This window comes from Rhopilema esculentum, chromosome 4 (genome assembly GCF_057945365.1).
Source record: "Rhopilema esculentum isolate cy_ngs chromosome 4, ASM5794536v1, whole genome shotgun sequence".
In the NCBI taxonomy this organism is placed as follows: Eukaryota; Metazoa; Cnidaria; class Scyphozoa; order Rhizostomeae; family Rhizostomatidae; genus Rhopilema; species Rhopilema esculentum.
In genome coordinates, this window is record NC_142818.1 from 14023897 (window position 1) to 14049592 (window position 25696).

Below are 25696 nucleotides of genomic sequence, written 5' to 3' on the forward strand. Positions count from 1 at the left end.
TGAACTAGTATTTGAAAATAGCACGGTAAAGCGGAAACATATCATACTAGTATTTGAAAATACCAAAATAGATTTTGATCTGTTCAGGATATGGATCAATTCAGGATTTGGAACAGTTAAAATCTAGGGTAACAAAAAGTAACTGGCTATCAGCAGGCATTCGAAATGTTGATGTTAAAGGTGCAGCTTTCTAGATCAGACATCACAAGGGGAACATTTCTTGATGACATAATCTCAAAAGTGTCCTTTTTGGGACTATTTCTGAACACAAACTATTCAGAAGGTGACAGAGAGTAAAAAGAGACAATGCGATTAAAAACAAAAAATTTATATCCATTTATTACGTGATAAACTAAAATGCACTTCTTTCCTAGACATTCTTGTCACAGCTCCACCATATATACCAGCCTAGTTCTGTGTTACAAAAGATATCACAAAGCAGCCATTTTCGTTCACAAGATCTTTTTATCTTCGCTTAAACCTAATAATAGAAAAGAACCAGGCAATCAGTTTCTGATCTTGACCGTGATAGACTAACAAAGGAATGATCTGCAACAACTGGCGATTCACTAAAGTGACGTTTAATCACAGTTGCAGTGACAAGATTTCAAATCTGCAGAGAAAAGGACTCACTTCTTTTTTGATTTGAACTGTCCACTCTTCTTCTTCGCTTTAACAGCAGACCTGTGAACAATAGAAGACCGGCATGTTATTTCTGCATTTAAATAAAAGACTTGTCGATTGCCACACCAACAATAACGGCGTGCTGAAGCACAGGCCTTAAAAACAGAAACTTGAAAATGGGTTCCTTGAAAAATTCATAATGTACAAAAGTTCTTCACAAATTAAAAAAGGCTCAAGCACTGACTTTGCAAGATTTTGCATATCTTTCAAAAAAAGGCAAATTAATAAATTTTAATTTCTATCAAAGTGAAAGGTGATGACCAAGACCTTGCGAAGATATAAAAAAGAGAAGAAGAAATAAGAAAAAAAATCTAAGCTCAAGGTTAATTTAAAATTTTTCTATTTCAAGCTATAAAGGTATCCACTTTAACAAGTAAGTATATTGCACTGAAATTGTCTGCAAAATGTATATCGCAAAAAATTCTCATAATTTGAAAAAGCTCGATAATAGAAAACAGTGCCAATGAAAACGTTTTCATGGAAATGCTCTACGATGACACTGTTCTAAAAAAGTGGTCAATCTTTTTTTTAAATATATATTGCTATAAAAAATGGTTTGACTTGCTCAGTACAAAAGATGTGATGTGTAAGCTCAGGAATGGACTGCATCAACACACTGAGAAGGGTTGATTACCAAAAAAGATCATCAAAGTTCAATTTCACAATAAAAGGTTAACAAAAATGCTTTATTTGGGATTTACAGGTGAAAAGCAAATTCTTTTTGAAAATTATTTAAGTTGAAGTGCCAAAATCAAGTTGAGATCTGCGAACGATGTGTGTTTGTGGAACTTTTGAATGCAATACCTTAATCTGGTAAAGAAATTTTCTTTGAAAGAAAAAAAATTTATGACTTGGAAAAAAGCAAACACTTCACATAACACTGAAAGCTAAAAACTGACATTTTCAAATTTTGTACAGCCAAAATTTTATTTGAAAAAAGTCTATTGCAGCACACGTAACGCCCACTTGTTAACAGGAATATCAGAAGAGTAACTATTCTTTCTATAAAACCTCTCACTAATAGTCCAGCTGTTATCGACCACAATTGTGCACTTAAATGATTAAAGCATGAAACTTTCCAGAATAGCTAATGAGTTACTCAGTAATCATATCTGATATAGTGCCAGTCGGTATTGTGCTCGAGATCCGAGAACTGCGCATGTCTGTATGGAAACGAGGCTAAGAATAAAGTACTCCCTAATCACTTTATCAAATCACCCTAATCCCTAATCATTTTTGTTTGAAAAACTTTCTGCGATATGTGCAATATGCAAGGAAGCAATCTAATACATATCCGAGAACTGCGCATGTCAGCGCGAAAACGAGGCTTACAGTGAAGTACGCCTTTATCACTGATATTTTTGTTGGAAAAACTTTCTGTGATATATCCAGTATGCAATTGTGCTATGGATCCAATAGCAACGCATTTCTCTATGAAAACGAGGCTAAGATTTAAGTACCCCTAGTCACCTTATATTTAGATATCTTTATTTGATAATCTTTCTGCGAAATGTGTATGTAAGCAAGCTACTTTTTATATGGGTATTGCTTATCTTGTTTACAATTCTAACTATAAAGTAACGAACTTTGAAGGTAACTAGCATACATAATAGACAAACTACTGTTGGCAGTTGCCCCCACAATTGCAGAGTCCCGTACATGCCAGATTAGCTCTTGTACATTTGCAGCGACCCCTGCATGGCCCCTTACATTTGCAGTGGATTAGTTCATAGCATGTATCCTTTGCCTGAGGGAGTTCTGTCCAATATGGTGTCCACATAACGCCCTGTCGCTGCCATCCCCATTCTGATGGACTTGGAATTATAGGCTGTTTCAGAAGCGTTTGACCCCAAACAAAACTTCCTTGATGTACCGCTCTTTTAACGTGCTCGTGGAGGGCTGCTTGCGTAGGAGGGATGCAATCAATACTCCTTGATTTTTTTGAGAAGTGCTCCTGACGCGCCTCATCGACTCTGTTAAGGCTACTGGTACGATCATATAACAGAACCACAAATCTCTCAAGCAGTGGCATGAGTCTGCTGAGGGCTTCTGTTGTTGGCGCAGCTTTTAGGGTCATCAGGACAGGCGTTAACTGAGGAAAGATCTTCCATATTTCCCAAGCTGTTTTTTCCCACGTCCTCCAAAAAATGATACAGTATCGCACCCTGTTAAAGCATGGAAAACTGGTAAAGCTGATGCCTTATCAGTGCCTAAAGATTTTGCAACTATATGTGCAGGGATATACCGCATATTCTTGCCAGAGCCAAAAGTAACCCAGACCTCATCAGCTTGAATAAAACCAGCAACTGAAACGGCTAACACAACAACATCTGTGTCATTACTTTTGATGAGTATCCGGCGGTGTCCGCTTAAAGTTGCATCACGCGCATGAACAATTAACCGTGTATCTGCCTCTTCATGGCTGCAGGGCACAAGGTAATCTACATCTCTTTGAGTACTAGAGAGCCATAAATCATCGTCGCCGTAAAGCCTGGTTTCCACTGGGCGATTATCGCGATAAAGGCGACAACTTCAACAGACTTTTCGCTTTTATCGCGACAATCGTCATAATCGGCCAGTGGAAACATGAAATCTTTAAAAACAATCGTGCTTATCGCGCCACGATTAACGCGACAGAATATCAAAATTTTTTGATATTCTGTCGCGTTAATCGTGCTTATCGCCAAAATTGACGTCATTGGAATCAATTTCGAAAGGCATACCTCGATCACCATGACAACGTTAACGTCAAGGAAAGAGTCTTGGCATGCCTGGGAAGTTTCTAGGGGTGAATCATTTTTTGGCAATAAATTATTTGAAACACCCTTCTTATAAAAACTTATAAACCAAGTAGCGTAGCTTGACAAAATGGATCCCGATTGTGTTCAACGAGACGAACAGCTAGCAGAAGCTGTACCCATGTCTTTACAACAAAATAAAAATCGACTGCAAATGCAAGAATGTCTTTCCAAAGCCTGGAGAAAGGTGGCAGAATATAAGAAGACCTTTTTCTCGCAAAGAGATGCTTTCTTGTAAGGGGCGCCATGTTGATTGTACAAACAAATTTTTTCGCGCTAATCGTTCTATTCGTGCAATGGAAACTGTCATTACATTGATAAATTCAATCGCGATTTTCGCGTTTGTCGTCCTTATCGTGATAATCGTGGCGCGATAATCACGATTAAATCATGTTTCCACTGGACGATTGTCGCGATAAAAGCGAAAAGTCATTTGAATTTGTCGCTTTTATCGCGATAATCGCCCAGTGGAAACCAGGCTTAAGTGGTGTAGATCTCCTTACCGTCGGGAATCGTCAATGAAACCAACTGAAACATATAAAATAAATTATTGTCAGAAACTAAAAGCATATGTCAGCATCATCAACATTATTAAGAAAAGTATTGTTCAGAATTGCAAAGAATTGCTAACCTTGTTTGCAAGAAACTTAAACAGCTCGTCTTTGTTTTCATCTACTTTAAGAAAGCCTTTCCAATCTGTCGGGATTCTTGTTGAGGCCATCACTTTCCGACGTTGCCCAGAACCTCCCTTGTCTCGCAGTGATTTCTTCAACGAGTCCACTTTGTAAACATCCCATACTAGATCAATTCGCGAGGAATTTTGCAGTATTCTCAGAATGTAAGAGGCGAATATGGCTGTGAAATATTCATCGAATGAGCGCACAGTTTTAGGCTGTAGCATCTGGACAATGACAGCACCATCAATAATGACTGCATCAACAGATGGTTTGGTCGTAGTCGGAACTTGTGCTGATAGGCTTGTTAAGCAGTTAATGAGGTCTGCTTTTTGGCCTTCTCTGAGCTGGCCAAATTGGGAAAGTGAAGGGGGCCATGCAGTGGCGTAGCGTGACTTTTTCAACTGGGTATTCTCTACTTAACAAAAGGGTGGGGCAGGGTGTGGCTCAATGGGGCTTGATGAAAATAAGGGGATAATAGGAAGATTAAAAGGACTAGCTATTGAAATTTTATCTAATTTTCTTTTTGGTTCATTTGCAAGTACTGCCCTGTCAGGGCATTACTATGATGAAAACGATACTTTGCTAAAGAACCCAACGCAAATATACTCTTCAAACTCATACATTGCATCAAATTACCACTAACCATTTCATCAAAAGTAATTCAAATCAAAACATATCATTGAATGTCAGTAACATTTTACTGGTCGAAACAAGTCCCAATAGTTGTTGTTGAATCGTCAAAAATTTGCACTGATGTAAAGAGGAAGTAACTGTAAACACCTACTCTTGATACCTTAATACAAAAGGGCTTTCGAAAGTTTCGAAATTATTCACATAGAGCATAACACGAGTTATAAATGGTTTGTGGTATGCAGTAAAGACTTTTTTCTTCATGACCTAATAGTGATATTTTCGATACAAATTAATGGTTGAAAGAATCCAAGGTAATGAGATGAGACTGCACAATAATGCAACTGAATGCGCTCGAATAATGCAAACAAAAAAGGCCAACAATATAACTGAATGCACCAGGCAACTATAAGGATATTATCCAAGATAATCTGCATTTACTTTAATTCTATCACATAATGCAAACAGGAGCATCCCTGATTGACAAGCAATAACAAAATTGGTATTTCTAAAGGGCACAGATCTGAGTCAGTGTAGTATTATGCAGAAGCCTACCTTTCCTTTCCACTTTGCTGTTGGTAGATTAAGATTAGGGGTCAAATGAGAGAATGATTATGAAACAGTAATACGGACATTGCAATAGTTTTTGAAATAAGTCATATTTACTGTTTTTCATGAAGCTCCATCACTCCAACGGCTCCGACGTCCATTAACTGTTTATATCGATCTCAAAACGAGACTATTTTGAACTAACTTTGAGGCTGTACGCTGCATATTTCTCAGCGTACAGGAACATTGTTTTAGCTGATTAACGGTAAATATTATTCATGGAAAGGAGCATTTTGATTGGTTAAAGTACCGTCTAGGGTATTCACTGCGTATTCATGACCGATCTCTATTCAACATGAAGTAGCTCAATCTTCAAAATTAGCTTCAAAGATCTCCCAGCTTCTCTATGCTTCGCAGCGTTATCGTTTCCATCAATTTCGTGATATTTTGTACTTATACAAAATGTAGAATATCGAAGGTAACGAATTCAACCAGAATCAATAGCCCAAAAACATTTTTTACTTATTACAATTATACGTCGTATTAATATTTTTTCTGAGAAATCTCAGGGTATTCACTGAATACCTTGAATACCCGGACGCTACGCCACTGGGGCCATGGCTGATTCTCATATTTGAAGAAATCTTCTAGATTTCCGTCGCGGAATTGGCATGCTATATTAAGACGTGAAAACAAAGAGCAGTCTTGTTGAAGAACATGTAGCTTAGCTTTATCTGCGGGTACTTTCTTTTTCTCTGGCGTATCAAAGATTGATAGGCACATCTTCTTTATGGGATGGCTGACAGGTTTGCTTTTTTCAACAAATCGCTCCTTCAAAAACAGATTGAAATGTTCTTCACCAATACGTTTAGCATTGCGAACTGTCTCGATCACTTCATTAGACTTGACATCTTTGGTATGAATCGCCAGCAAATATTCTCCTTCCTCTTCAAACGGATTCAGCAAATGTGTCATGTCGTGACCACTACATCAATAAGTAGGGCATCCTAGCTCGCTCGAAAGAATAACCTTTTATTTGCTGAATCGTTCCCAAGAATAAATTTTGATTTACAAGAGAAACATGCTGACATCATTTTCTTGTTTTCGTGCTGACATGCGCAGTTCTCGGATATGTATTAGATTGCTTCCTTGCATATTGCACATATCGCAGAAAGTTTTTCAAACAAAAATGATTAGGGATTAGGGTGATTTGATAAAGTGATTAGGGAGTACTTTATTCTAAGCCTCGTTTCCATACAGACATGCGCAGTTCTCGGATCTCGAGCACAATACCGACTGGCACTATATCAGATATGATTACTGAGTAACTCATTAGCTATTCTGGAAAGTTTCATGCTTTAATCATTTAAGTGCACAATTCTGGGTGTTTTTGGTTGTTAACAGCTGGACTATAAAGTCAAATCATGATATGTAAGGAGAGAAAATGGCAAAGGAATTCCGTACCGGGTTCGGAACTCCTTAAGTGATTTTAAACTTGAATCTGTCAACTCTTTTTCGAAACCCTGCTTTTTTGCTCTTTCTTCGGTCTTTTTCTTTTTGTGGTTTGCTGCAAAATGAAACAGTTTTCAACTGTTGTGACAATGGAAAATTAAAAGCTTTCCAAATTACAAAAAGAGACAAAATAAGAAAAAAGAACTAATTTGAAACTAGCGATTAGATAATGGAACTAGGAATAAACTAGGGATGGACTAGGCATATGGTTACATCGGTCAACGTCAAGGTTATAAATACAAAGGTTAAACTTTCGTGATCGATGAGTCTACACCTCGCGATTCCTACGCGTGGAATTACAGGGAAAATAGAATTGATCTTCAAAAATGAAAGCCAAAAGGTACAGACCTTCTTTCAAAACAGCCATTAATGGTCCCAACTTTCCTCATTTTAACACTATGTAAAATTACTGAAATACATCTTAACTGTGATGTTTCTCTATTTCAACGAAGCATCAGGCTTTTTTCGAGCTTTTTGAAAGAGAAAAAAAATAACATCTAATTCTGTTCTGTCAGCAGAACATTTCTTCTACTTGCCAAAACCGTCATCCAAGCCAGACTCGTTAGGTTTGTACGGTTTTTGCATCTCTTAATGAAAGTTTGTTCAAGTCTGTTAATCGAATTACAGACCAACAGGTTTATGGTCCGGGACCCCTAAAACTGAGCCAATCTCACCTTCACCTTCTTCTTTAAAAACTAAACCCCATCATTCAAATTTCGATTATTTTAGCAGCATTCTGTGTTGAAAGCTGTCACTGTGTTGAAATCTTTTTGATGAAATGTTTTTAAGACTGAATATTTCTGGATATTATAGGAAAATTAATATGTATTTTTCGAAGATTCTGATTTATCAAACTAATTAGATTTCAACTTAAGATTGTCCTAAAGTTTCAGAGTGTTTGAAATTTGACTACATAAAAATTTTATTACTTCCACGGAACAGGTAATAAAGGCCAGTAAAAAAATTCTCGCAGATATGAAAAGGTTCCTTGACTTGATTAAAGACTTAGATGACAGCAAGTTAAGACAAAAAGAAACTGCCACGACATGCTCTTGAAACAAAGTGCTAAAAAATAAAGGCAATCGCATATACTTACGTCTTTCGCTTAAGGTGACAGGGTTGTTTTCTATGCAGGCGCGAAGTCTTTTCGATTTATTGCTTCTCTTTGTTGCTCTTTTCAAATATTCTTGTTCCTTTAGAGATTGAATTTCCTTTGCCGACAGCTTCTATTTAATGTTCAAAATAACAGTGGCATTAGAAACAAAGACTAATGTGAATGACATTGTTTGTGGAACTTAAAAACGCAGGACGTTGGTAAGTAAGAAGTTATTGACAAGCGTGCAGTAAGCAATAAAATCCAAATGACATTCAAACTAGTCAATTCTAACTAATAAGCAAGTCCTGCTTGAGACATCAAAACTTGTAAACGAAGTCACACAAAAATGTCCTTTAAAATATAGTCAATTCTCCATTGGAATATTCCAGCAAGTCACAAAGAGCAAGATGAAATCAATAGAATGCCCAAAGGTAAAGATTGTGAAGAAATGGAATAGAATAATTTTTCTAACCTTTTCTTTTGGAACCTTTTCCTTAGAACCAGATGCTGGACCTGGAATGGATTTATGAGTAATTATGCATTAATTTTTGCATCACGTTCTTATTTACCTAACTGGAAATAAATCAAATTGGAAATAAATGCATTAAGTAAATCAAACTTAATCAGAAATAAGAAAGAAATCAGTAAATCAGAAATAAACTACAACAATAGTGAAAGATCTCGTAGTTTTGCAGTAAGAGGATGCGATACAGTAAAACCCCGCAAACAAGAACCTGCTTTTCTGAAAAACAGACTGACTAGGTTCTTATAAATGTGGTACTTATGATATTTTCAGGGTGTGGTTCTTATCGCAAGGACATTAACAACTATAATGCACAAGATAAAAGTAGCTAGATTTCAGGATGACCTGGCTGAATTTCAAATGTTAGAGGATATGGTATTTTGTTGGTGACAAACCAATTTCAATCAAACATGAAAAAAATGAAAATAAAATAATTTCTTTATCCCTGACATTCTTTGAGGTGTCCAGTTATCAAAAATGGTAAGTTTATTACATTGATATGGTAAAATGTTTTAGAAATACTTGGCTCCCATTTTCAGAAACTTGTATGCTTTTCAAAAACAAATTAAACATTTGCTTTGCTATGTTCTCTATGATCTCAATCACAAAAATGTCTATATACTTAAAAAGAGTGCCAAGGAATGGGTTTATTTGAATGCCTTATGTCACAAATTTCAATTTTCAGTCTTTCTTCAGTGCCTTTTGAAAATAGACTTTTCTCTATTTTCTGCGAGTCATTTTGCAATGCTTCAAAAATGTCAAAAATGTTTCCAATGAATCTGTAATCCATGGGGAGTTCCACCCCCTTTCCGCCACTCTTGTTGAATCTGCAGCCAATACATTCTGCCTCAATTTCACCATGCTTTTCAAGAAATTTGTAAAAAGAGATGAAAGTTCTTCAGGAACATGCCCCACAATTGCGTCGTCCTTGGTCTTGATTGCAACTGCATTATCATCATACTCATTTTCATCTTGAATTTCACAGAACATAATGTCTCCAATGCCTACTTTTATTTCATTCATGTAGGCATCATAACCTCGCATTATAGATTCACAAAACAACTCAATCTGTTTTGCCATTCTAGTTCTCGATATTTCCTGTGGCTGTGATTCTAGCATGGATTATTCTAGGCTCTACCATTCAAAACCTCTTTTCCACGAAATGGCCTCGAGTTGAAAATATAATGGCGGGAAAGGATGCTTCGTTCCCAGGATTGTGGAAGGAAAACCACGAGGGAAACGGAGTACTCGGACAGGATTTGTTTTCAAAACTGTTAATGGTGCAACGGATACTTTTTAAATTTGGCATTACAAAGAAAATACGCGTTGTTCCTGGTCGCCTAGATGTATGTCAGGTCCAGTGTGTAGTATGCAAATGCAAATTCACATCTCAGCAATATCTTGACATACATGTTCATTGGAAACATCAGGAATCTTTCTGTTTCCAAAGAGGCTGTTAACAGACCGCACATGTCAAACACTCAACCAGTGTATCTGGTAGGCACTGAGCACAATGATTGTCAGCCTTTTCAAGCTAGTCAAATCCAAACACCAAAGGGGGACATTTGGATAGACTCCTCGGAGAGGAAATCCTACACTCTCGATTTCAAATGGAAAACTATTGAACTTCTAGACCAAATGACGCAAAATCAAATGAAGAATAAGTGGCAGAAAGTTTTAATCTTTATGGGAATTCCAAATAAGTGCTTGGTTGTAAAATGGAACAAGAAGCGTTTGAAGATCAAGGATGAGATAAATACAAACAAGCTCAAGAATGGGAAGGGAAATATAGTACCAGCAAGGCAAAGGAGAAAAAAAACATCTGATAACATTGACCAAAGAGAAGAATTTCCACTTGCAGCAAAGTTAGTTGAATCAGAGTTTAAAAGAAGAAGACAACATGGTATTAGAGTTTCAAAATTATGGTTATGCAAGAGAATGAAGTGCAAGGTTGAACAGTTCTATGGTGTAACAGAGCTTCTTCTTTAAAAGCAAATAAGAATTGGTTCCAAAGATTTAAGAAAAGGCACGAATTTCCTTGCGTAACAGAATCAACAAGAAAAATATTTCATCAGAGGATTGCAGAGAAACCATTTAGATGCTTCATAGAAGTCTAAGGAAATCTCTTAAGACAAGCAGACAGCGCAATACAAATGCACGCAATGATAAAAAATGGGGCCACTGGTTCCCTGAGAACAGGAGTAATGTGGATCAAGTTTCACTCCCTTTTATTATAAATCAAGGAAAGACCTATGATGGTAAAAGCACCAAGCAGGTATGGGTTAGTCAACCAACAAGTGACCTAGACAAAAGACAAGCTACTTTGCAGTTGTACCTTATACATTAAAGGATAAGGCAAGCAATCAGTAAAACCAGCCATCGTGTTTAGAGGTAAAGGCAATGTAGCTATGGATTAGAAATCACTGTATAACAATAGAATTGATGTCTACTTTCAACAAAATGCTTGAATGGATAGTAAAACAAAAAGAAAATTGACAGAAAGAACACTAAAACCAGGAATCGCTGATAAAGAAAATGAGAATGTATTATTTGCAGGTAATGTCTCATTTCAAACTGAGAAAGTTTTCCATGAAACTTGCAGAGAAACATGTAATACAATTGTTTATTTGCTTCCAGATTCGCAGACAAGACAAGGTCCAACCAATTGATGCAGGCATAGGAAGGATGTTCAAAAAGAAAATAGAGAATGAAATGGATAAATGGCTTGATGATGAAGAAAATATAGAGAAATGGTATGAAAAGATAAGTGCCAGGCAGAGACACGTACAGGCAGAGACAAAATGGGCAGGAGAGGCCTGGGAAGAGCTTCTAGAGTATGAAGATATATTTCAGAAATCATTTGAGAGAACTTGATGCTTATTGACAGTTGATGGCTCTGAAGATCAATTCTTCAGAGGTCAATTCAGATCCACCAGGACTTGAAAACTATACTTTCTGAGTTTGAGAATTTCATGTTTTATTCAATATGTACAATATCATAAGAACATGGAAAGAAATCAGTCTGTTTTTGGTTCTTATCTTTAGTTCTCTTTTTCCACAAAAGCAGTCCGTAAGTTCTTATTTTCCAATGTTCTTGTTTGCGGGGTATCACTGTACTACAAATGACGAAATGAACTTAGAAAAAACAGTACCCAGCACTTTGCAACCCTACATCCTGCTTGTTTAGGAGAGATGACTGTCAAAGCTTTTAAGAAAATTCTAACGCACTAAAAAGATTCTTATATGCAAATCAAAGCTAACCTTCTGTTTTAATAAACGAAATAATAGAGCATGATATAAACTCACCTCTTTTGATCCAAGATTTTGGGGGACGGCTCATAATTTCTTCATGGTGAATAATCATGTTCTTTGCTTTGTTTGCTTCCATCTCTGACATACGTAGCTGTGAAGTACAGGTGTATTTAGAATGATGTGCATGAGGTAAATGGCACTCAAGAAACTCACAAGCTTCTACGTATTAAGGTCTCAAGCGACACAAAAGAGTAATGAGATTGTACGAAATGCTAATACATAAGTTTGATGTACATGTTCCATGTTCACTTGGAACAGCATCAAAACATGAGACATATGAAATCAACAAAACTTTGGTAAAGATAGAAATCACAATCTTTTAAAAATGGATCATTTTTCTTGAAAATTGTTGTTTGTGGAAAAGCAAAGAAGCAGCGTGAAGAATAAATGAAAAGGTAATTCGATAAAAAACCTCTTTTTCTTCTGCCTCATCCTTTAAGATATCAGCTACATCTTTTTGAACATCCTGTATCTTTTTCTTGAATGACTCAATGATATCTAAAAGAATTGAAATTTAACCGAATCGTTAATGAACAATGAAAACTGGGAAATGCATAATCCTGAAAACAACTAACTGCTAGAAAACACGCGGATTTACTAACTTTAACTTCTTGATACTGTTTAGTATGACAAGGATTTAAGGCAGGATGAAATGCAAATTCAAAATTTTGTTTTGCAAATTCTTAAACGTCTCTATTAATTGCAGCAACACAACAAGTAATTTATGGACTATAAACGAAGTAGAATTTAGAATGAACGAGCCTGGTGGAATGATTCGGTGCTTGACAGCCACCGCGGAATTCTTTATTGCAAACTTGAGATTCTTCCTTTCTTTCTCCCCAACTAATGTTATTGACCTGATGGAAAATCAAAATCTAAAAAGTAATCTTAATTCTAAAAGGCAGGAAAGTAAGAAGCGTGACACTGCCTTACAAAAACGTAAATACTTACTAAAAGTGCTTTTAAGGTCCAGATATCACAAGTTTTTTTTTGAAACCACCGTGAAACTTTTCGCTGATTTCGATGAATTAAAGTATTTCCAAAGATAGAATGTGAATATACTGTTAAAAGGCTCGGAAAGTCTCAAAACACAGAATAGAGGCTAAACAAAGCATGCCTCCAGTGACGTCAGGATGTATCGCAGATGTTGCTCGAGGTGTATGAAAATAAAATAGGCCTACTGAACCAACACGTTAACAGTCCATCCAGCTTGCGTTGGGATGGAGAAAAAGCGAGTGTTGTATATTAGGCAAAAACAAAGATTATGACGAGGAATGTTTAGACCTAACACAAACAGGAAATAATAGCGTTTATTTCAACATGTTTTGAACCAGAGTTAGAAAGCTGCCGCCATATTAAGCTGTCTGCTGCGGTGACTTGATTTGGCCTAGCCACACAGAAACGATAATGATCATGCTTAGAGCTCACAGATGGCGGAAAGTGAACTGGATTTCATGAGTGAACTCTCTCTATATATATAATTAAGCTAGCTTCGTTGTTCACTTGATATTGTTACCAAACGAGAACTCAATTCGTTGAAATTGTTGTCAACTCCACCTCTACAGCCGTTTGTGTGGATCAAACCATTTGACTCAAATTACGTTACAGATTCTTTGCTTCGTTCACAGCTTAGGCCAAACTTTGAACAGCAATGGCAATAAAATGAGAGACGATATAGCAATTCCGAAAAATCTTAAAAAATTAAGCGTTTTCTGACCTTCCAAATTTTCCAGCTCGCGCCGTTCTGCCAACGCGATGAATGTAGCTTTTAAACGATGTGGGCATATTAAAACTTATTACCTGGAAAATATAAGGTAAACAGATTCACGTTAAAAAGGGAATGGCCCTTAATTTATGTAAAATACTATGGGTGAGATCTTTTAAAGAAAGATTTGCTGTACGGGCGGTCACAGAAAAATAGCATTAAAATAAGGAACGAATTTGTGATGATAGTGGCAGCAAGTAACTATCAACTTACAGTCTTCACACCAGGGATATCCAGTCCTCTTGCAGCAAGATCTGTTGCAACTAATACATCAACCTTAGAATCTTTGAAATTCTCCAATGCCTCTAGGCGCTAAAAAAGGGCATCTTTTGAAATGTGATTCATGATAACGAATACATGAGTATAGAAATGATTTACTTGCAAATGCTAAAAAGAAGAGGCAAATATCCCAATATGATGCCTTCTTTCAAATTTAACTCGAGCGGACAATCTTACTATTTATTAGTTTAATAAGCTCAAAGCACAAACCTGAAGTTGATTAAGATCTCCATGTAACTCTCCGACTTTCAATCCGAACATACCAAGAATAATTCTTAAATTATGGGCCAATTTCTTTGTCTGACAAAACACGAGGCAGTGTTCATTGAACGTACGACAGCAAAGTGCTACAACAGAAGCAAACTCAACGGATGAACACATTCAGAAAAGCAGCCGTCTTTAGCTAAATGACGGCTCGTAAATGGCAATTTCAGCAAAAGCATTATTGATAGACTGTGAATTGATAATGCTTCACGAAAAATGTGAACTGTATGATAATGTCCTAATGTATTCCTATTAATTAATTTTCTAGAATTAAAAATTGAACAACGAAATACCAGTTGCGATAGCCAAACGATCCCCTTCTCTTGTTGGACGTATCCGGACAAACTCTTGCTGTAAACAGGAAGCAACATCCGTGTTTTGGTCGACAAAGACGCGAACTGGGCGGTTAAGCGATAAAGACACCAGTTCTTCAACCTGGAGAATCAAGGGAGAGCAATCACGAATGTGAGGTTTCTTTCAGGCTCATGATGTTCAGAGCAAAAGCCAGTAGAATTACAACAACTTTTAAGAATTCAGACTTCAGCATACCTGGTCAGTCATTGTTGCAGAAAACAACATAGTTTGTCTTCCTTTCTGACACTGTTTGATTATCTCTTTCATTTGATCCTCAAAGTGTTCTTCCAGCATTCTATTCAAAAATAAATTTGTAAATTTTTCAAATACATTTTTGACACGCAAAACAAACACAACACACAAGGGAAATTTCTTGCATTACATATTACATATGTTATATTTTTAAGTATATTCACACCTGTCTGTTTCAATTTTGAAGCCCAATTATATTGATTAAACGTGGCAATACAATTATTTTTTGTTTCATCACATCATGACGCAATTTTAGGCACGTGAGACAAAAAAAGAGAAACTGGCAAATACCTGTCTGCTTCATCAACAACAAGAATCTCAATATTTTGCAAACCAAACGAAGGTGTGTTTTGCAAATGATCTACAAGTCGTCCTGGCGTGGCAACAATAATATCTGGATTTCTTCTAAGCTCCGCTTCCTGGTCCTTCATCTTCATACCGCCTTGACAGAAGAAGTCGAATAATCAAATTGCAGTGTTACAGCAAGATAGGATTAAATGATCTAATAAAGCTGTGTGCCTCACGAATCTTCCGTTCATTGGTCTTAGTTATGGTCGTAAGGTAACAGGAACAGTAAAAATCTAAAAGCAATTGAGATGTGAATCACAACGAACAAAATAAGGCACAAAGATAATTCGCTGCGATAGTTGACAAATGGTTCACTAGATGAAGGCAGTGAAATAGAAGACAGCAGGTTGTTTATATGGGCCTTCTTTATGAAATAAATTCGTTATGTTCTGTATTTTAACAGATGGCACACCCAAGATTCATGGTTTGTACCACTGACAGTCGAAAAGCCCGGTCACCTCTTGGCTATAATTTACGCCCCATACTCTTAGAAGAGGTGGATAAAAATATGCTAGCTCGGTGGTATTGAGGTAGGCAAGGGTTGATCATTCGTGGTTAATCATTTGCCACATTGCAACGCACACATACAGCGAATCACCACGAATTGTTTCAGCAACAGCGAATAAGTAACTATACAAACCTGATGCTAAGCAAATTTGCACATCTAAATACTTCGCTATTGACTTGCAAACTGTATATACCTAGAATTGATACTTTCTTTTAATCAAGGAAAAAAAGTCATATTTACATTTCTGCCTCTAAACTTCATAGAATACCAAATTCACAGTGAGGCTCACAAAGGTTTTACTTTTGACTTTAAAACTGGTTTCTTAGACGTGTTTTGATTTCAATTTGATCAAATGAAATAGAAAATTTCTTGGCAATAATATCCATACCTGCACTGCCAGTTCTCTGGTTGGTAGAAGAATTAAAACTCTGGAAGTTGGAACCTGTTTTGGTCTGAAAAGAAGTCTTTCGAGGATTGGGAGAATGTAGGAAGCTGTCTTGCCTAGGAATAGAAAAACAAATAGGCAAACAAAAGCATTTTTGATTTTGTCTGGCTTATTATACAAGGGAAACATGCATATATAGGAATCATATGCATGTTCAGAATTAAAGACATTCTTTTCTGGTAGAAGAAGTTGAATTTTTCTAAGTTATTGTATAAAATAAAGAGGAATTACCAGTTCCAGTCGCTGCACAGGCACAAATGTCTTTCCCAAGCAGAGCAACCGGAATAGTAGAGCACTGAATTGGTGTAGGGCGCTGGAAGCCAAGCTCATTAACAGCCTAAAATATAAAATAACACGTTTATCATCAAGAGGCTTTTCAAAATAAATATTTATATAAAATACAAATCTGCATAAAAAAGACGAATTGCTCCTGAGATTGCTTGATTTAAGCTTGTCAGTAAAAGGCCAAGTAAGTTGGAAAGTAGAGCATAAATGATGCTTAAAACGGCTCATCTTTAATAAAAGCCACATCAAGTTATTCGCGGTAATTAGATAGATAAGATAGATAAACTTTATTTACAGAGGATAAACCTGGTTAGCCTAACAACTAATCTTCTCCAGGGACCTCAAGGCTAAAAAGGAGTCACTCCAGAGTGAAAGTGGTTACAAAGAATTACGTACCCGTAGCAAAGGTCTTGACAGATTAAGCTTGGAAAAATTGGCTTGTAACACCTGTGGTTCTGGGTGTTCAAAAAAATTGCTCTCATCCATTATCTTGTCTGGCTGCAATTTAATTTTGATATTGGTTTTCAAGTAAGATAAACATAGCCCATTCTCCTTCAGCAATGAAAAAGTATCACAAAATTTAAAACTGGTAAAATAAGTTCAGACCTAAATCTGCAAATCTTATATCTTTGTCGCAATTAGTTAAATCGCATTTTTTCGTAAAACTGGCACTAGCAAAGTCAAATTGTATTCAATTTTTTTGCGGTACAGAATTTGAAAATGGCTTTGAAAAAAGCAAACATTTTACGACATACTAAAAGCTTTTTCGTCTGACACTCCTCAGAGCATAAAACGTCAGAATAAGGTTCCGAAAGAACACGACATGTTTCGGATAATTGGCAGAGCCCGGTCGTCCTTTCATCTAGCAGTTTTGGAGTCGATCTGCATAAAAACGAAAAAGCAGTCATTGTGTACACAGAAGGAGTTCGTTTTCTCTCTTGGACACCATTGGTAAATTTTCTTTAGGCTCGCGGCACTGATTGGCCAACTATACCTTATTCTGACGTGTTATGCTCTGAGGAGTGTCAGACGAAAAAGCTTTTAGTATGTCGTAAAATGTTTGCTTTTTCAAAGCCATTTTCAAATTGTATTATAAAAATTATGAGAGTGGATTAAGTCTAAAGACATCAACGCAAGTCAAGAAATTAAATACACTTCAACGTTGAAAGATACACATACATTGTTAAATACCGAAATTAGATATACATACAAATCAAATACACATACATCGTCAGACGAGCACTCATCTTCGCTGCTCGTTTGCTCATTCTCTCTTGCAGCCAATAAATATTCCAAATCTATAATATGATTTACGTGTTCAATAAGATAATATACCAAACAATGCTGCAAGTTATGGTAGAAGACTGTCCTGGATAAATTACTTAAGCAGAGTTCTATAGTAGGTAAATCATTGATGAAAATTATTCTGAAAAGAGCGCTACAAGAACAAATTGAAAATTCAGGGAAGTGCAAAGATTCTATGAAAAAAGTCAACGATTGACAAAGATAGCAATACAAGACTTACCATTCGATTGAGACTGGATTGATTCATCCTTGCCATGTACTGTTTCAGATTCTGCCTCTACAACCTTAAAAAAGATAAAAAGGAGAAAAAGTTTTAACTGGAGAGGAATATGCTGTCAATCGCACGCTACTGAATATATCAATAATCATTAACATAAAATTATGTTTCAAAGCAAGCATAAAAATCATGACACTTGTTAATTATGTAATGACCTTACATGCATGGATATTTCAAGTTTGAGACGATGGCTTTCTCTTCAATCGCAATGTAGAAAGAAATCAAAAGTAGCAGATACTAGTTGATATTACTCACATTCACAATACTGAAATCGTTTTCTATATATAAAAATTGTAGAAAATTGGGAAGTATGTTTCACATTAACATATATTCAAAATGGCTAAAATTATCATATTTAAATGGCGAGAAGAGAAAGGAAGAACAAACCTGTTTATTATTCCGTTTCATTTCTATTCTATCTTCAAGACTGAATGTCGATTTCTAAAAAAGGAAAGAATCCGAAATGAAATGATATGACTAAAAATTTTGGAGTTTTCGTTGAAGTTACCTTTAAGCAGAGAATGTTAACAATGTTTGAAAACTAGGTTTTGTTGCATGCCTTTAATGAATTCAAACCAAAATACAAATACAAGTTAACCAAATAAAAAGAAAAAATTCTTGGATTATCAACAAAATGGAACAACATTATCAATAATGCAATACCTGACCCCTCGCTGACTTCTGTACATGTTTGTCAATTTTCCAGTGGTTATCATCATGAAGAGAATCCGATTCAAAAACAAAATCATCACAGAACATTCCAGTATTTTTCAACTTCAACTTCTTTTTCTTTTTACTTGTGACCTGTGGAAGTTGTTTGAAAATGGATAGAAACTTAAAGGTAAACAGAAATTAATACAATGAAGTTGCAAATTGAAATGATAAAACATTTGTCTATCGATTTAGAAGAAAATACCGCCATGTCTCCAATAGTTGTTGGCAGTAGTTATGAAGGACTTGTTACACAAACATTTCTGCTTCACATGCAATTAATGATTTACTACTATAGACTCTAGGACACTGGGCCTTAAGCTGTCATGGTTTATGTCAGTGTCCTGTCGATCAATTTGCTACTTTACAGAGCGCAATACGTTGGAATTATGCACAATTTATTAGTCATTATTTGTTAGTTGCTAGTATTGGATAAAATTCATACATCTACATGGAACGAACTTTTGCATTGAATTGGAAATCCATAATGCTAATAAGATTTATCAATCAAAATGAAAATTAACGGGTGGATTATCTGGCAAAACATGTAACACAGTACTGCCTGATGCATGGCGAAGCTGGTACTGCATCGCTGGTTGTATGAGCTTCCGGTTGAAGGCCCCTTCAATCAAGTACCGAGACCAGGGCGAGACACTAGCTCGGTTGCCACCAGGGTTACCAAGGACCGCGCCTTCTGTTGGACATCGCGGCAGAGGTGAAAAGTAGTTAGAGGTGAAAGGTGAAAAGATCTGTGCCAGGAGTAACATCACCATTGACACTTGGAATATAAGAACATTGAACGATGCAGGAAAACGTGAAGAACTGGAACACGAGTTGACAAGTTACCGCTGGAATATCATAGGGTTCTACTAATCACGATTACTAAAAGCTAGAATAAAAAGTGCGCAGAAAGGTCCACGACTGTGTTGGAGCGGCCAAGAGGGCACTCATAAGAAAGGTGTTGGGTTCATTGTGCACAAGGACACTGTGAACTGTCCGCTGAAAAAAAATTAAAAAAATTAATAAGTGTTCGCTGATTGGGTCTTTCCACCTATTTTTAAAGAAGCTCAGCTACTTCTTGTAGCAAGAACAAGAAAAGAAAAGAAGCAAATCCAAGACAAAAAGGTTTATTCAGACCTGGTCTAAAGAATTTTGGCGGACGGCTGGTAAGTCGCTCTACTTGTTGGAATCAGGCGGGCGATTTTAAGAAAATGTAAAATGTATCAATAAAATTTTTGATGGATCCATTTATAAAAGACCACACACGTTAGTAAGAAGGTAGTCTCAAAAACAAAAAGGGAATTATCTTTGAAGTTTTTTCTGCAACTGAACAAAATGAACAACAAGTTTTACTACTGTGCTTCGTTATAATAAATTCATCCTCACTTGAATCTGATTCTCATTCACTATTTCTGATATTGCAGAAATCTAACTTGTTGCAGGGTGTTTTTAGCAACTTACCAAAATCTCTGCCATATCGTCTCAGTGTTAAATTTCCTGTTTTTGATTTAACATAACTTGTTTGAGCAACATGTGAATTTGGTGTTGATTCAATCCAATTGACACTTATTCACCTTTCTTAGCCAAAGTTTCCTAAACAGGATTCAATTTCCTGTTTTAGAGTCAACCGAACTTGTTTGCGAATTACATAGTTGGGAGAGAAATTTCAAGAAAGGGAGCAATTAAAATTACCCTAAAAGAGGTCTATAGTGTGGCATGTCACAAGTAATACTGGGACCTTGTTCTTATGTCAAGAAACAATTTAGTTGACGAATATGTATGCGAGGCATGAATTTTTTATAGATTTTAATTTTTCCCATATTTTACTAGCCTGATATGAAACCAATGTTACTTCATCAAGTATAAAGTCCTTTAATGTTTAAGACATGATAATTGCCTGTTTACCTTTCTTCTTTTCTATGAATTCTTTTTACTGTACAAATGGTATCTGATAGAGCTAATATTAGAGGGCTGGAAAAATAACTTGTCTTTGTTTCTTCACTATGAGAGCATAAAAAGAGAACCTAACTCGATATTTGGAAAAAATGAAGTTTAGTGTATGTATAATCATCTCCAAAAGAAAAAATCCAAACATCTACACTGCCATATGATTTTTTTCAAGTTATTTGCGATATGGTGAAAAACTTATGGATTTGTGAATAGCTCAAGAAAAGTTGACCATTTGGTATTTTTGAACTTGTATTTGTCTCTGGGTAGTTTTGTAGATTTGTAGTGAATTTGTAGAGCTACAGCATTTCTTAAACTGAAAATATTTAAATAAAGTAAATTCAAAATGGCCGATTTTTGTCGAGAAACACGATTTACATTAAATTTAAAAAACGCACAACTCATAAACCATTTGGCGTTAGATGCTTCAAATTTCAGGACTTTCTACTGATATCTATTTCTGGTAAAAACTTCAAAAAAATCTGTTAGGTAAGGGTGTCAACATTCCAAAAGTATAGATGATTTGATATGGATGCCCGAATTTAGCCTAGCATTGCACAAACAAATGCCAGAAACACCCAGAAGCATCTATGCTAGTGGCATTTTGCCTTCCCCCAGTTGTAATTTATTTGGTTGTGACATCACCAGAAATTAGAAGAATCCAGCATATGACTGGGCATAAATAATGACAAGAAATTACAAAAGCTCCTTCTCTAATCTAATCCCCACATATCTGTTGACTAAGGATTGCAAGGCCAAGAAATTTGCTGAATGGCTGTACTCATTTTGTATACAAACTCCATTAACAAGCTAAATTATTGTAATTGTCCATTTCATGTCGGGAAAATAGGCATTTGTTTCTGGATTTTGTCATTTATCAAGATTATCGAAGCACAGGAACACCCTCTACCATTAGCTCAGTGTGCAAATTTGGCTGAAATTGTACAATATCCAGTGTTTTTGGTTGGTTTACAAAATCATGAAACAGCCATATTAAGAATTTCACGCAGCCTGAGTGCTAAATCATGGAAACACTGAAAAACCATAACTGACCATTATAATTAGATAGCACCATTTATTAGTGATATTTAATTGCCTGATTGAAAATTCTAGTTTAATTTTTTAAAAATTGCATACCAACAATAATTTACCATAGTTTTATTTATGAAAAGTTTGTCTTATTGTGTTAACCTGCTGCCATCAAGTTAATGATGCTGGTATAATTAAAACATTCATTTTTTATCATTTAATGGATTCCATATGCTGTATATAATAAGAATTGTTTGAATTTATCAGATATCTGCATGTTTGTTGTGTTGTTAAAAGTTGAATTGTATTGAATCACTGAAATTTTAGACTTACAGCTTCTTTTAGAACATCTTCCACTGCCAATTGTGAACAGTGATTGGTTCATTAGTGTCTTCATAAATGAACAGTGAACATAGGTGATTCAAATAAACAATGATTCAGATGATACTGTCACATGCACTTTTTTAACAAATAGAATAGAGTTTTGTGTGCATTACTACTCCTAAAATGACAATCAGGTTTTTTTGCAAAATGGCAACGTTTTGTGTAGGAACACAGATTTATTGAGTATTATCCAATGAAACTCGTCTTTATTCAAAAAGCTAAAGAGCAGTACAATGTTATTTAAAAAATAATGGAAGATTGAGTTGATTCGCATTAAAAATTCAAGAAAGAATAACTAAAAAAAAAATTTTTTTTTAGTTGAAATGAAGGTTGACTTGGAGTACTCCAGTTTCTTAATGGCTATAGGAAATTCCAATATACTCATTCTTTCTTAAGAGTTTCTTAATCTGAAAAAGCACGGAAGAGCGAAAAAATAACATGATAAAAGTTGGCGAATAACATATACATAAACCTCAAAGCATAATGGGAAGCAGAAATGCGGATCAAAAGTAACGAGAGAGTTCAGACAGGGTGAATGATTGGTTCTATGTTTTTGACAAATCCCAACCGTCTATCTCACCTTGTTGAAGAGACAAAGAGCAAAAATGAATTATTCCTGTTTACGAACTTTTTTAATTTTTCCCCAATGCCCAGTTGTCGTTTCTTATAGTGTGCTTCTTATAAAAAATGAGTGTATTCATAACACAAATTTTGTACTTGACAATGTTGTGTAACAATTCTCATTCTTGCTATTTTAGGCTTTATGTTGTTCCTTTCCTGCACAACCATTATCTATTCCATTGCTAGTTGTAACAGGTAATACTATAGTTTGTTAACATTTGATGTCCAAAGAAACAGAAATTTACTTCTATTTATAAAAACCAGATATCTCTTTGACGCGACATTATTTATGAATACCCTGATAAATAGCGTTAGGTAGTTAAAACATTAGAGAGTGAGAAGAAGCAGATTCAATGAGAGCGTTGTTATAAACAACTAGGTGGGCAGAAAAAAGCTCCTGCAAAACTTTTTTGCATGGGGTTTTCCACGGTGCAGACTATAGCCCGCGTCTGCGGGAAAGGCCTGTTCCTCCCTATTGTGTTACTACCCATTATTTCATGGACCTTAACTCATGCAATATTGTTTACATGGAAGTGGATTTTTCCAAATTTCCTGACATAACAGACCAGAAAACTTCATTTAAAATAATACAACGTTTGTGCAAATAATTTTAGGGAAAATTTTACTTGCTTATTTTGAGGTAATATTATATCCAAGTAGAGCAATCTTAAAGCTACTTATCTGTCTAAAATTTACCCCAATATTTGTTTCAATGAATCCAGGAGTAATTTCTGTTTTATTTGAAACAAACATGACCAATTTCATTTTTTTTCTCTGATGAAAAAGAGACAAGAGCGAGAGAGACAAGAGAGAGACAAGAGCAGGCAAGGGGACATAATGCTGCACTTTGAAGAAATACCAGCAGTTCTAGAAAGTTTTTTACAAAGCTCAATTGTGTGGTACTTCCAAGTCAGATATTTGTCTATGAGAACTCCTAAAAATTTTAGATGCTTAGTCCATTGAATATACTGTTTACCAATTTTGACCTTGGTGAATTCTGACAATTTCTTCCTGGGGAAGTGAAATAGTAAAAAGTTTGTCTTTTCAAAAGCTTATTTGAATCAAGCCAAAGCTTAACTTTCTTTAGTTTTCTGTTGATTTTTTTGGTTAGAAGTATCAGAGTCACAGTAAATGTTGGTATTGTCAGCAAAATGAAAAAAAGATAGAGACTGTGATCAATTTGATAGGTCATTGATGTATATTAAAAATAGCAGAGGCCCAAGAACTGATCCTTGGGGAGCACCACAAGATATGTTTGTGAGAGAAAAAGAATGGCCATTTATTGAAACAAACTGTTTTATTGGTTAATAAGGTAAGATTGAACCCAACTTAGAGCAGTGCCCCTGATACCATAATGTTCCAACTTTTTTAGAAGTATATCATGGTTGACTGTATGAAAAGCCTTTTGAAGATCAATAAAAATTCCACATCCAAATCTGTTTTTATCCAAAGAAGATTTTATAGTTTCAGTTGAACTAATAAGAGCATGATCAGTCGAGTGACCTGTGCGGAAACCAAATTGCATGCAGGATAATACCTCACAGACTTTAAGAAATTGGGACAGGCGCTAGTGCATTAATATTTCAAATAGTTTGCTGAAAACCTGCAAACATGATAATGAGTTTGCTGAAAACCTTATAATGAATAAACATGATAATTAATAAATAGTTTGCTGAAAACCTGCCACATAACAGCAAACATGTAAAGGATATTTTTATCTTTCCTGGGAGTAAAATAAACATGGGACAGGATGACCAAAAATTTTCATTACAATGCATGTAGATTTCAAAGTTTGAGCAGATTTTGGTTTACGGAAACTATTCTCATCTGGTTGGGTCCCCCTCGTTCTTAGTTTCAGGAATTATGAAAGATGTTTATCTTTGCTATATTGTTTTTATCACCGCTACTGATGTTATTAATGTTCTTCTCTGAAATGTAGACCCAAAAGCTACATACTGTGTTTTAATGGTAATTAGTCTCAACCGCACAAAATCTTTATTCGTCCTATTTGCAAATGCGCAATTTTCATGGACATGAAACAGATCCCCCACGAATTTTTTAAGATTCCAATCCGGAAAATAAGTATAGGAGGGATAGGCAAGATTGTGTTTAGTAGAAGTAAAAATCGAAGCAGACGCAGCGATTTATTGATGCCATCTAATGTGTACCGCTACATATTGAAAAATTTACCTCTTCTTTCATTCCATCATCGCTGTCTTCACAGATTTCAACATCTTCGTCGGATTCGATAGTCCCTATCCTATTCATGACTGACGCCATTTTTACTGAGAAGCGTGCTGTTGTTGTGGTCGTTCAACACAAACGCGAGTTTTCTAGAAAAGCCTGGATCGAGGAACTTTCATTACAGATTTGTTGGTTCAGAGGACCGCCAAATTTAAATAGTCTGGTGGATTTGTGGTCATGATTAAAAAGCCTGACAAAAGGTCATGAAAGTTATAGAAACTTTGCAGTCTTACGGTTTGAAGAATTCTTTTGAAAATCAAACCAAAACTACAAGGGATCTGAATTCATTGATGAAATTAGCAAAATAAGTTTCGATTCTATAGCACTCTCGCACAATAATATTGATGATAAACTGCTTCCAGGAAACTATTCTAAATGTTATCGAAAAATACTGAAGGCTGTATCTAAAAAAAAGCAAGACAGTAGATAAATCCTTGGGTTACAAACGGTATATCAGGCCCGCTGGAACCGGGGGCTGGGGGACTGCACTGAATGAGAATTTAATGGGCAGCCCCCCCCCCCCAATATCAATTTAGTTCCGGCGGTACTGTATACTGAAATCGATTTTTAAAAAAATTATCCCAAATCAAAAGTAAAAAAGATCAAAAGTCCCCCCCCCCCTGCAACAGAGTTTGTTTTGACCCCTGCAACAGAGTTTGAGATACTTGATCAGATAAACAGTTTGGACACCTCAAAAGCTAACAATCATTATGACATACCAGCTTTGCTTGTTAAGGTAATGAAATATCATACACTCCCCTCACGAAAGTACCCGGACAGTTCGAAGATCGATTGCGCTTTCAGACAAAAACAAATTTAGGCAGTCTTTCCACTAACCTGGGTTAAAACATATTCGGGTTAAAAGTTAACCGTTTTGAAAGTGAACGTCAAATGAAA

General features: G+C 35.8%; 2 protein-coding genes across 2 annotated transcripts; both read right to left on the minus strand.

Annotated features, from left to right (window-relative positions):
* Positions 1 to 312: 312 nt before the first annotated feature.
* LOC135690847 (putative ATP-dependent RNA helicase DDX27) lies at positions 313 to 24892 on the minus strand. Its single transcript, XM_065208526.2, has 23 exons — positions 24746 to 24892; positions 18527 to 18667; positions 18251 to 18304; positions 17807 to 17870; positions 17509 to 17579; positions 16678 to 16779; positions 16228 to 16333; positions 15940 to 16052; positions 15684 to 15744; positions 14987 to 15137; positions 14639 to 14738; positions 14383 to 14524; positions 14036 to 14172; positions 13760 to 13858; positions 13499 to 13581; positions 12544 to 12638; positions 12194 to 12279; positions 11776 to 11872; positions 8419 to 8459; positions 7947 to 8076; positions 6803 to 6905; positions 634 to 684; positions 313 to 481 (listed from the first exon to the last, which is right to left on the minus strand). The coding sequence occupies exons 1-23, from the start codon at positions 24833 to 24835 to the stop codon at positions 466 to 468; spliced, it is 2133 nt and encodes a 710-aa protein (XP_065064598.2). The 5' UTR covers positions 24836 to 24892; the 3' UTR covers positions 313 to 465.
* Positions 3963 to 6779, minus strand: LOC148960465 (uncharacterized). The gene is made up of 2 exons (XM_089115282.1): positions 4114 to 6779; positions 3963 to 4010 (listed from the first exon to the last, which is right to left on the minus strand). Exons 1-2 carry the CDS (start codon positions 4381 to 4383, stop codon positions 3963 to 3965), a joined length of 318 nt encoding a protein of 105 aa, XP_088971408.1. The 5' UTR covers positions 4384 to 6779.
* Positions 24893 to 25696: the final 804 nt, after the last annotated feature.